We start from the raw sequence: 12670 nt of genomic DNA, 5'->3' as shown, positions 1-12670 counted from the left end.
CGTGCCCCATGGCGCTGCACATGGCGGCGGCGGCGGAGGAGGAGGGAGGGTGGCGGGCGGCAAGCGGGAGGCGGCGGCGGCGGCGCCGGGCGGGGAGGGAGGAAGGCGAGGAAGAGGTAGAGAGCAGCAGGATCGTGCGGCGGCTCCGGGAAGCGCGGTGAGTGCCCGGTGCCGCCCCGCCTGTCCCCGCCGCGGCGCTACCGGGCCGTGCCGCTCACGCCGCCCTCTCCCCGCAGGGACGATCTGCTGAACTGCGGCTTCTGGGAGGCGAGCGCCGGTGTGTGCGGGGCGGCCCCTGCCCCCCTGCCCTTTCCCCCTTAGTCCGTTTTTCTTCTTCGCCCCATTTTCACCCTCTTCTCCCCTTCGTCCCCCTTCATCACCTTCTTCCTCTTTCATTCCCCCTTATCCTTCCCTTACATCCCTTCTCACCCGTGTCTTCTTCCATCACCTTTGTCCCCCCAGTCCTCTTTTCCTTCTACTCCTCTTCTGCCCCATCTTCTCCCCCTTAGTCCCTTTTTCCTTCTCCTTTGCCCCATTTTCACCCTCTTCTCCCCTTCATCCCCCTTTCATTCCCCCTTATCCTTCCCTGACATCCCTTCTCACCCACCTTCTTTCATCACCTTTGTTCCCTTTTTCCTTCTTCACCCCCCCTTCTCTGTCTTTGCCCTGTCTTCTCCCCCTTCTCCACCTCCAGCCCTGACTCTCTCCGTGCCTGCAGGAGCCGTTCGGGCCCCGCTGGACGGCAGCGCAGAGCCCCCCGCCCGCTGTGTCTGCTACGGGCTGGGTCGGTTCAGCACAAGCCCTGCTGCTCGGGACCAGCTCGCCTTCCTGCTGCTGCTGCTGGAGGAGCTGCGGGTGAGCGCCAGAGGGGGGAACAACCGGGGATCCCCATGGCCCTGGCCCCCACCCACGGTCACGATTCTCCCTGCAGGTGCCCCCTGGGCAGTGTGCCCTGTTCGACCCAGTCTTCTCAGCCCAGGAGGTAGCTGTGCTGGGGCAGCTGGGGCTGCAGCTGCTCCCAGACAATGAGGTGAGGGGGCTCCCTAGGGACCAGATCCCATCTTCAAGGCTCTCCGGGTCCAGACCCCATCTCTGGTGCTGCAGGGGCTCCTGAGGCCAATCTGGCTCAGGACTGGGGGAGGCACAATCCAGCTGTAATGGGAAATGTTTACGTGCAGGAGGGGAAACACGGCGTGGAGGAATCAGCCACCCTGTTTTACATGGTGCACTGCGGGAAAGCTCTGTACAACAACCTCCTCTGGAGGAACTGGTCTGCAGAGGCACTGTCTAAAATGGTCATCATCGGGAACAGCTTTAAAGGAACAGAGGAAAGGTGTGTGCAGCCCCCACGTGGAGGTTCTGGTGCCTCCAACAGTGTTTTCCTCTCCTTGCTTCCTTTACTTCTTTTTTTGTGTTGTTTCTGGCCAGGATTTCCACATTTTGCTTATTTTAAGTTTAAAATCATAGAATGTCCTGAGTTGGAAGGGACGCAAAAGGATTATCGAGTCCAACTCCTGTCCCTGCACACAGCACAACCCCAACATTCACACCATGTGGCTGAGGGTGTTAGCCAAATGCTGCTTCCCTGGGAGCTGTTTCAGTGCTCCACCACCCTCTGGGGGAAGAACTTTTCCCTATATTCAACCTAACCCTCCCTGGGCACTTGCTGTCCTGTTTGCTGTCATCAGCCACCTCCTGCCTTTTCTGTCCCCCATGCTCGCTCAAAAAAGTTGTCTTGAGTTCAAAGAATTTTGTGTCTAAAGCTGGTTCCCTTGTGTTATTCCAGACTCTTGCCACGAATACTGGAGAGAGATTACTCTTACATAGCAAAGGTACACGTCACTAGTTTTTAACACTGTTTTGATGATGCTCCTTTTGATAAGAAAGGAAATAAATTGCAAAGGGAAAAAGAGAGGGGGGTTATTTTTAAAACCTTGTTACCTGAACAGTACAAAACAGATCACTTTAGGCTCATTCTGCATGAGCTGCAGAACATGCTAAACACAGCAGGTTGGGGTTAACGATGCTACCCTCATTGTCACCGACTCTTATTTGCAGAAAAGTTTGCATCATACATAACATTTTTCCCCAAATGCTCCGTAGGTCTTGAAAGGGACGGAGGAGGTGGCGCTGCCTGACCACCCTCGGTACCTGGACACGTTTAACGACACCTCCGTCCACTGGTTTCCCTTGCAAAAACTGAAGGAACTCTCTCCTGAGGTCTGGAACTTTGTGGAGGAGCCAATGTACCCAGACTGTGACGATGTGGAGATCATCAGGAAGGAGGACAGAGCTGGTGGGTTCAGTCCTACGGCCGTGGAGTCTTGAACGCTCTCTGTGGAGGCAGGGGGACCATGGGGCTGAGTCTTCCCACAGCAGCCTCTGTGCATCCGAGGTGAAGCTCAAGCACCAACTGTGTCATCATTCTCTGCCAAAAACGGTAGCACCTGAACACTGAGTGTGATGGGATATTTTTGTATCTTTATTATTTAATAAAAGGTAAGGCTGCGCTTTGACTTGTACTCATTTCACTACATTGAACTAATTTAATTAAAGCCTGCCTCAGATTCAGACTTTGGAGCAAGCTGAGAGCTGGCAGCAGCCGGCAGGATGTGACACCCAGAGAAAAGGAGAGTGAAGCACAATAAAACTCTGAAATCCAAGCTAAGTGAGAGAGAGAATTGGGTGTGCACATGTAATCCTTGCTCTCTGTATCCCTTGGCCATAAACTGCTGACTAAGTCTAGGACTAGGATTGCATCCAGCCGCCCCCAGAGTCCTCCTGGAGAAGGAGTTTGGGAAGCAAGGGGCTCCATGCTATATCTAAGGGCCTCTCTTACCTTACTGAATTCCCCAGCCCCTGTGCAAAACACTTAAATTAAAACCTGATTCTTCCTACATGTTTCCTCCACGTAGGAAGAGCAGGACCTTATCATCAAGCTCTGTTCTTAACAAAGTCACACTTCTATCCAAATAAGAGTTATATAAAACTCATTCGCAACAGTCCCTTCTAGTGAATTGATAAACCTCTGCCACAGGCAGCAAGTGCAAAACCATCAAAACTGCTCTGCTCAATCTTCCTTTAACAGACTTTCTCGGGTAATTTCATCTCTTGACAGGGCCTGAATAGGTCTTCTAAGGAAGAAATCCTGGCATAGAGCTCCAGTTTCACTCTATTTACAAATCTGTAACTTCTTTATTCTAAGACAGTTACACTTACAACTTTAGCGAGATGGTCTGCCCAGTTGGAAGCCTCACTTTGCCATGTCAATGAGACTCTGGAGAGAGGTTGGCACCCAGGTCTTTTCTCCTTGCACAAACACAACCCCTCTGTCAATGTAAATGACGATCCGTCCAAACGTATACAACTGTTTCCCTTCGTGCCGCTTTCCAATCACAGGCATGAAAACAATATTGTGTTCCTCTGCTTTCGTCTGAATTAGGTCCTTAAAGTTCATGGGCACGGAGCTGGCGGCCATGCCGATGCCGCGCTGGGCCATGTTCTCAGCCTCCCGGCGCTCCTGCATGGCTTCGTACTGGAAGTCTTTCCTCCGCTCCGTGTGAGTAAGGTAGGCGATGTTCTCTCGAGCGCCCGGCTGCATGTAGCCACCTGTTTGGGAGACACACAACGTGTGAAAACAAGGTCCCAACTCATTTCTGGTGGAAGGTTTGAGTAAACACCAGTCAAGGACACAATAAAATAAACTTGTAATTTTCCGAATCGTCTTTACCCATTCTAATTGATTAGGTTTTATGCTGTTAATGATAATACAACATAGACTAGTGAGGTGAATTTAAGAACAGCAACAGGATTTTATACAATCCCCAATTTATCTGAGCACACACAGGAGAGGAGGATGCTGCACTGCTACTGGCAAAGGGAAAAAATGAACAAGAAAAAGAGCAGCAACGAAGTATTCCTCAAAGCAGAAACCCAGCCTGTCGTGTCCACACGCCAGTGCTGGGTTACGAACAGCAACTATTGCAAAATCATGCTAAGGATGGAGCAGCACCTTTCCGCAAGAAGCAGCATTGCATCAGAACTGCTTTCACTGTCAGCCCCCAATTCACTTCTTGGCTGCATAACTATTCATGCCACAAATTTCTCAACTCGTCTTTCTGTAACACTTGCCTGTAGTTGTATCATTTTACCCTAGAAATAAACATAACCCTTAGAATGGGCCTCAAGGAATCCCCCCGTGTTTCCGATGCAGATTCTCCATCACAATGTACAGCAATGAGGCAAGAGGAAGACAGGAAAGGAGCAGCGCAAATTTCAGGTGCTGCTCCCTCACGCAGGCACAGCCACCTCTTTTAAACAGTTTAATTCATAATCAATCCCTAGCCACCCCTTTAGGTGACAGGGAGAGTCACACAGAAGGAAAGGGCACTGCTGTAAGCTAGAGAGAACCACCAGCATCTCACCATAAAGAACAAAACCACCCCATGATGGAAATAAACATATTTAAACAATGGTGTCTCACTGATTGGCATAAAATACAAGGTCCAACACAAAAACCAGAGATTGACCCTGTAGCTTGGGAACCAAGAGTGGGAGGGGAGAAACAAAAAGAAGGTTCTAGAATATGTGCTGACCTGTGACACTGGGACAGGCCTCGGCTCAATCGCTTCACTCAGTACAAGTGGACATGTGTTCACATCGAGACATTTTCTTACCCTTAGTCAGAAAATGTCAGTGTGGAAGAGTGAACAGGGAGTTCACATCAAGACAACGCGCCAGCCCACAGCCGTCAGTCTGTGGAGCTATTTTTAGTTCACAACAGGGAGCTGTTCTGAAGGGGATCACGGTTGATTTTCTTAATTTGTTAAATGAAAAGCTACAGGCAGCCTCATTTTTTTGTCAGACCTTGTACGCTCTGATCAGGCAAGGCTGTAAGAGAATGAGTTTCTTAATGGCATAAGCAGCCAGTCACCAAAAAACTGTTTCTGCTTCAGTGAAGCACAGACAATTATTAGGCATTACCTTGCAGGTGTTATTTATGGACACAGCAAGGCAAACCACTTTGAGTTTCACTGCTCCAAAGCCAATTAGCAGGGCCATGCCTAAGTGTAGACTCACAAGAACCAAGCATTGCTGTGCTGCCATCACAGCAAGCGAAGCCATCACCATAAGCCACGTACCAACACTGGAAGAGACAGCCCGGTTCATGATATCAAGAGCTTCATTAAATTTGTCTTTGATGGATGGATGCGCTAACACTTGGTCTGAGAACATGGATTTCCAACCCAAGTACCACTTGGTAATCTCTTCATAGTTGGGGCTGTTGCTAAGCCACGAGCACAGCACCTGCAAAATAGGACAGATCACATGCATGAGGACAGGTATATTTATGGAGAAGAGTCCTTATTATTTAACTTGTTCATAACCGAGCTTTCAGTAAAAAACAGGATTGTGACAGTATTAGGAACCAGTCTGTTCTGATGTGTATGGAGCTGAGTGGAAATCACCCCATTTGGCAGTAAGACCATTTCAGCGCTGGGGCAGTGACTTCCAGGCAGCACTCCCTAAAACATTTCCCAGTGAATCAAGCCTCTTTACTCAGCCTTAATAGTTTACCTGCAGCCACTTTGGGAAGAAGTGCTTCTCCAGCAGGCCAACAAGACTGGAGACAGAAATCATCCCCTCCCAGTCAATCACCCAGTAGAAGGCATCCATATGCTGCTGGTGGGGGTTTATGATGAGTTCATTCAAACACATCCCTGGGGAAAGGGAAAGAAGAGTTAGAAAAGAACTTGATTCACAGTTTTATCAATGCACCAAGCTATTTCATTAGCAATACACATGATTCAAGGAGCACTTCCACTGCATATTACTCCAAGAGACATTTGGGATCTTTAAACTGTTTGGCTATTCCTGCCACCAAAAGAGTGGGCTTCCATTTCCAGCCATTACAATTTGCTGCTAAAACTGAGAAACTTACTTGCTAATAATGTTCTTTAAAGTAACACTGGCAACTATGTTAACCCGTTCTCTTTCCTAGGTGTAAGGGGAAAGGCAGCAACCAGCAGGTTCCAGAAAATCAGCATAGTTTGGCTTGTCTCACCTAGTTTAGGCACGATGTTTTTGACCATGAAAGCCTCCCACGACCCAGGGGTGAACACATCTTTCCAGGGCTGAAGGATAAGTTTGGCAGAGGAGTCACTGGGATGCCACTTCTGCAGTGCGTTCGCCAGCTTGTTTCGGATGGGAGAATACAGCGGCTCCAATCGGGCCTGCATCAGGGGAAGCCAGGGATGGATCCATGAATGGATTGGGACTGTGTCTGTCAGCGGATTCCAGCTTTCAACCTTGAGGCAAGACAGAAAAGGTTAAAATAAGTCCATCCGTTAGCAGTTTGCCAGACACAAGAAGAGCCATGATGCAACCCCCTAACTAACGCAGCCCTCTCGTCTTACCTCTTTCTGTAGTTTGGGGAAGATGAGCTGATCTAGAATGTTTTCCAGTATCCAGACAGGAACAACATTTACCCAGCCATCCAAGAAATCCACCATGGATCCACAGTTCCTCGGCTGCCACTGCGCCACTATGTTTCTGACATATGGCATCCAGATTTCCCACATCAGTCTGGAAAAAAAAACAACCCCATAAATAAATCAAAGTTTAAGCTTAAAGCCATAGCCCCAGGCCTAAATAAACCAAATGACAACTGTTATTTAAAAGCTACTTCTTTTTATAGAGCTGACGGATGGATTTTTAACAAGACACATCAAGAGAATCATCTGGAAAACACACTTGTAGCTGTTCTTTTCCATCCCTGAGGAAGCAGCACTTGAAGATGCTGCACAAAGTACAACTCATGTCCTCTTTACCTGTGAAAAGCATCTGTAGACAGGTCTTGCCCACCGTGTGATAACAGCTGATCATTTTCCAAAAGGCTCTTCCACTTGGCTATGATCTCTGTGCCATACGTGCAGTCCTGGAAATGAAAGGCATGAGTGGCCTTTATCCCTTTTTGTTAACTTCAACTGGTATCTACAAAGAGCAGCGTGATGGCTACAGGCAGCCTTCCCACCCACCCAAAGGGCAAGCTGGGTGCTTGCAGCCATGAAAAGTCAAGTCCCACAAAAGGAAAATTCCACTTTCTGGATTTAACATACCTCTGAGAGGGGAACTAGAATAGTCCGAAATTTTTCAGGTGTACAGAGAGAATTCAGACTCCTGCCTATCACAGCCTACATGGCATTACGAACAGACAGCACCTATCTGACTACATAAAAGACAGAGCTCTCCTGCTTTTGCTAACAAAAAGGTTCCATCTACTTTTTCTTCACAACACCCACAAAACGTATTGATTTTAACACTATAAGCTCCTAAACTGCTAACCACTTTGCAGATTGGTAGCCTTCAGTCATAACAAAAGTCTCAGAGTGGGTGCAGAGTTGGGTTTTGGGTTGTTTTGTTTCTTCCTCTCCAGACTGACCAGGAATTTGGGATGAGGTGTAGGGGGAAGTCAAGGAAATAAATCAAACTAACACACACCTTGAGGGGATCCCAGTTCTTGAAGTAATCTTTCATAAGAGGATAGACGATCGCTACTGCCAGGTCTACCCGATCAGACATTCTGTACTCTTCATAGTACTTGTCCTGAAGCGTTTCAAAAATCTTCGCACACTCATCCAAGGTTAAGGGGTTTTCACAGCCGGGCTGCATCCGTCTCTCGCACTCTTCCACCATCTCCAGCACCTTGCTGAGATTGCTAATTGCCTTCTCCTCATGTGAGAGAACTTCAGACATCTTCTGTATCTCATGGGTCAGGTTGACAACCATGTCTCTCTCGTACTGCAGCTGCCGGTCGCTCTGGATGATCTCCTGCTCTGTGATGCTGATGAGAAGTTGCAGGTTGTGCTCCAACTCAGGCAAGGCAAAGCCCTGGGGCTTGGAGTCTTTGCCCAGCGGCTGCTGAGGATTGTTATCCGGGATATTGTGCTTATGGCTAATTTGACTGTAGCTGTAATAAACCTTTTGTTCCCGGCCCGTCATGTCTATAACCTTCCAACAAACAAGAACAAACGTGTCTTAGAAAATAAATTGCATGTCATGTTTAAAAAAGAAGGAAATCCCTGACTTTGAATGAAAACTGGAGATTTCCAAGTACTTCAATTACTGCTGCAGGCTACTAATATCCACTGGTATTCTGAATGAGGCAGCTGGGGATTGCCTCTCAAAAGGCCTGCTCCAGACACAGTGAGTTAGAATGAATAAGAAACAATTTGGAATCGGAGTAGGAGGAGTTTCCTCTCCTGATACTGGTTCTATCATTTCACTGAGTAATTCTACAAGTGGTTATGATGCAAGTCATATACTAGTCATTACTGCATGGAAGTCTTTGGTACTTTTTTAAAGACATGTTAATTTTAGATGAATAATTTTATTAAGTGTATAAAATACAAATCCCTTACTGGCCCTCTTAGGTAGAGGATGGTTCAAACTATATGCTGAGTTGCATAATCCCAAGGACAACTATGCTTTCAGAAGGAGATAAGCATTTTACTTATGACAAATATGAAACAATTAAATGCAATTTGCAATTAAAAAAAACCCATATTTAAGCTAATTTGCGTTCTCCCAAGGCCAAGGAAGTTGCTTAAGACCAAATCCAATGTCCTAGGTGACACAGCAGTATTGTACATGATTCAGTGATGAGCCCAAGATTTTCATGATGCTACAGACAGGCAGTTCTTGGAACAGGCTTCTATTAAGGTTACTGATGATTAAAAAGCACCCACAATACCAAAAAGGACAAACTGTTTCCCAGAAATGCTGCCTCTTGGGTTATCAACCTTACCTTGACTTGAGATATCTCCTTCTGAGGGGTTGAGAGCTGCTTGTTGATCCTACCCTTGGCTTTCAGTTCTTCTACTGTCTTATAGCTGTATTTGGGCTTTTTCTTGCCTCCATTCGGATCTTTCCGCCACTGACTGAGCTCTTTCTGAAATTCCTAAACAAAAAACAAAGGCTATTTACCTGGGGGGCTTGTTTGAAGATAAAATTCTAGCAAGACTACTGGAGCAAGTGAGCCAGAAACAACAAAAAAACATTACAGTCACAAGAACATGCTTAAATGTTCATGTGCTATGTCTTTAGCTTCTTATCTAAAATGAGCTCAAAGTTTCCTCTGACATAGAAGCTGATATTTGAACTGAATTTTGTACACACAAGACATGAGGGAAGCAGATATACCAAGAATAATATAAATACCTCTTCAGCTTCTTCTTCTGAGTCCACAACAGGGAAGTCTTGCAAAGACTGTGTGGTTCTTTCTGAGCCATATGCCCCAACAGCTCCTTTGCCTTTTCTCTGTTTGGCCTCAATTGGATTGATGATACCTAAGAGGACAATAGTTAGATCAGAAAGAACAGTTGCTTTACCGAGGGAGAATAGCGAGTGCTTTTCTTACAGTACCCTGAGTTACACCAATACATCCAGCCCTCTATTCCACTCCTATCACTATGGAGTCTTCTACCACTTCAATCATTTCTTATTGGCTATAGAATCATTACATTCCAGCACACACCAAAAAAACTGAAGCACACTATTATTCACATCTGCAGTATTTAATTGCTTTTTTATTCTATCACATACAATAACATCTCTTCCTGTGAGATGACTGCCTTTGGAATTTGTCTCCCTTTCTTTTTTGTCTTTTGCTCTTGCAAAATAACAAGAGCATAAGATTGGCCTCTCGTAATATAAACACAATTGAATCTTATCAGGAGGACCCAGATCACTTGCAAGAGACTCCAGAAAGCAGGAACGAAGTTGCAAGGCAGTTCTTTATAGAACTCAATCTCTTCTCCAAATTACTAGTTAACAATAAGCAACGAACCAGACAATTACACTACCTTGAGCATTTTTCCCAAGACCTCTCCCAGGGACGTAACCCATCTTCTGGAGAAGCTTCTGCCCAATTCCTTTCGTGTGTCTCTCCCAGCTTCCAAAATCCACGAAAGATTTTGTCCCTCCTACAAAACCTTTCTGACTTGGCTTGAAATTACCACCCTGTTAAAACAAAACAAAGAAAAACCCCACACGACCTTTTTAAGGCATCATAATATACAAGCTCTCTATAATTTTTATCAAAAATAATGTTATTCCCAGAAGGGATTTATTCGTCACCACACTGCACAGCTCATTGTGTCAGAGAGCTGCTTGTGCATCTGTGTAAGCTGCTTGCCATTAGAGTCTTCTTTTTCAGATGGAAAAAGAACATCCTGATAAGCCTAGACTGACAAGCTGACATCTACTAAGCTCCACCACTGACTTCAGGTGAAAAATGATTCTTGATTCTTTCTATGCCTGGTAACTGAAAAGAAGAGTTTGATTTTTAACCTACAACGCACCTAGAATTGTGTTTTGTGAGACTGAAAAAAAAGAAGTCTTTGAAAGGCAATAAACCATGGGCATTCTTTTATTTAATCTCAATTGACCAAAGGGACTATTAAGAAAGATAAAAGGACCTAAAAGGACTGATAGTCCCCATAATACATGGGAACAGATACAAAAGACAGAGAAAACCTCTCCCATAATGGGCATGCTGCCACACGTGGTTCTCTAGTTCTAATTATTTCTTCCTTTCTTTAGTGCTCTATCATTGTTTATTAACTACAACCAAAGTTTCATAAACACTTCAGACACAATTCTGGGATAACTCACTGTTTTTAATTTCTTCGGCACAAACTCTTTAGGGATTTCTTCCTGCTTAACAGGCTTTTCATCTTCATCAGAATCTTCTTCTGACATATCCTCAGCTGCTGACTTTTTCAGCCCGGCGCTGATGAAGTTCACAGGGGCCGAGTAATCCCTAGAACTACATCAAAACAAGACCTGTGTGTGAATTCTGTTTCAGTGAACCAGTCTCCCCAGACTGAACAAACCCAATTTTCTCAGTCTTTTCTTGCACGGAAGGTGCTCTGCCTCTCAGATCATCTTCGTGCCCCTAAAACAGGCATTCCTTTCTCCTGGGACACACTTGCATCAGCAAAGTCCCCACAGGCAGTTCAGCCATTCTGAGGACCTTTACAGCCTGAAAACTCCTGTGAAATGGAGCTGCCACCAGTGCCCTGTGGTCCCTGCCAGGCAGGGTACCCTTGGGGGCCACATGATGCACAGTCCTGGGTGGGAAGACCCAGCTTGGTCCATCCACCCCTTCCCCCAACTGAGTTCCAGTCTGTACCGCTTGCCGCCAAAGCTGGGCCGCTCCTCATCCGAGTCCCGCTCGGCCCAGATGCCGTAGGTGGCCTCCTCCTTGCTTTGTCGGTGGCGCTGCCGGTGGGGGTTGAATTCGTTCTGCAGGTCCCAGTCCGACACCTCGAAGTTCTCCATCTCCACGCCATCATCCCCATCAGTGCCATACAGGTGTGACATCGACATGGTGGCTGCAGGCAACCTTCGGCCCTGCAGGAATCCTCTGTTCCTGTGGGCAAAAGCACCCCAGAAGGACCCCCTTAGCTCCGCAGGCACCCTCTGGTCCTGCAGGAACCCCTCATCCCTGCGAGAAGCCCCCAGCCCACACGTGGGACTCCCCTGCTTCTGTGGGGACACCCTGGACCTGCAAGTACTCCTTAGTTCACGCACAGAGACCCTCGTCCCTGCGGGCACCCCCTGAACCTGCGGGAGCTCCTTAGCTTACCCACAGAGACCCCTGGCCCTGCAGGCACCGCTTGGCTCCCCTGGTCCCGCGGGCACCCCTAGGCTCACCCACAGACCCCTGGACCTGCGCGGACCCCTTGGCCCTGTGCGACCCTCCCCTCCCCCCGACTCCGCAGACACCCCTTGGTCCTGCAAGTAGCCCCCGGCCCGGCGGGCACTCCTTGGCCCACACACGGGGACCCTCGGCCTTGCGGGCCTCCTGGGCCCTTCGGGGCCTCCCCCGGCCCTGCGGGGACCCCCTGGCTCACACACGGGCACTCTCGAGCCTGTGCCCCTCCCCCTCGGCCCCGACACAAACCCTGCTCCTGCGGGAATCCCGCTCCACCGGCCCAGAGCGCTCCTGCCTGCGCCGCCGCCCGGAAATGAACCCCCTTCTTCCGGTCAGGCGCCACTTAAACCCCGCCCATGAACCATAGAGCAGGCGGGAGCGGCCGCAGCGGGGCCTCGCTGGCAGCCGCCTCTCTATGGTTCGGCGGTGGGGTGGGAGGTGTGGAGGCGACAGGTGGGCGGAGCCACAGAATCACAGAGTGGGCTGGAAGGGACCTCACAGCCCATCCAGTTCCCCCCCTGCCAAGGGCAGGGACACCTCCCATGGATCAGGGGCTCCAAGCCCCATCCAACCTGGCCTTGAACCCCTCCAGGGATGGGGCAGCCACCCCTGCTCTGGGCAACCTGGGCCAGGGCCTCCCCGCCCTCACAGCAAAACATTTCTGCCTAAGATATCATCTCAATCTGCCCTCTTGCAGCTCAAAACTGTTCCTCCTCATCCTCTCCCTGCACTCCCTGATCCAGAGCCCCTCCCCAGCTTTCCTGGAGCCCCTTTCAGTGCTGGAAGCTGCTCTAAGGTCTCCCCAGAGCCTTCTCCGGGCTGAACAACCCCAACTCTCTCAGCCTGTCCTGGTACGGGAGGTGCTCCAGCCCTCGGTCAGAGTTCAGCTTGCAAACGCATCGCCAGCTTTGTGCACGCTTTGACCCCAGACTCTGCCAGGCACTGAGATCA

The 12670-nt window shown here is 48.5% G+C and overlaps 2 protein-coding genes across 2 annotated transcripts; one reads left to right on the top strand and one right to left on the bottom strand.

Moving 5' to 3' along the window:
* Positions 1–20: 20 nt before the first annotated feature.
* SRRD (SRR1 domain containing) lies at positions 21–2469 on the top strand. The gene is made up of 7 exons (XM_069870654.1): positions 21–157; positions 237–277; positions 719–855; positions 932–1030; positions 1179–1333; positions 1787–1832; positions 2104–2469. Exons 1-7 carry the CDS (start codon positions 21–23, stop codon positions 2326–2328), a joined length of 840 nt encoding a protein of 279 aa, XP_069726755.1. The 3' UTR covers positions 2329–2469.
* A 706-nt stretch (positions 2470–3175) lies between these two features.
* On the bottom strand, positions 3176–11406 carry TFIP11 (tuftelin interacting protein 11). The gene is made up of 12 exons (XM_069871426.1): positions 11195–11406; positions 10675–10828; positions 9864–10020; positions 9220–9347; positions 8807–8959; positions 7501–8010; positions 6831–6937; positions 6417–6585; positions 6065–6308; positions 5578–5720; positions 5142–5307; positions 3176–3609 (listed from the first exon to the last, which is right to left on the bottom strand). Exons 1-12 carry the CDS (start codon positions 11389–11391, stop codon positions 3254–3256), a joined length of 2484 nt encoding a protein of 827 aa, XP_069727527.1. The 5' UTR covers positions 11392–11406; the 3' UTR covers positions 3176–3253.
* Between the last annotated feature and the right edge of the window lie 1264 nt (positions 11407–12670).

This window comes from Phaenicophaeus curvirostris, chromosome 17, assembly GCF_032191515.1.
Source record: "Phaenicophaeus curvirostris isolate KB17595 chromosome 17, BPBGC_Pcur_1.0, whole genome shotgun sequence".
Taxonomy (NCBI): domain Eukaryota; kingdom Metazoa; phylum Chordata; class Aves; order Cuculiformes; family Cuculidae; genus Phaenicophaeus; species Phaenicophaeus curvirostris.
The sequence above is the reverse complement of the archived record's forward strand: the minus strand, read 5'-3'. Positions and strand labels throughout refer to the sequence as shown.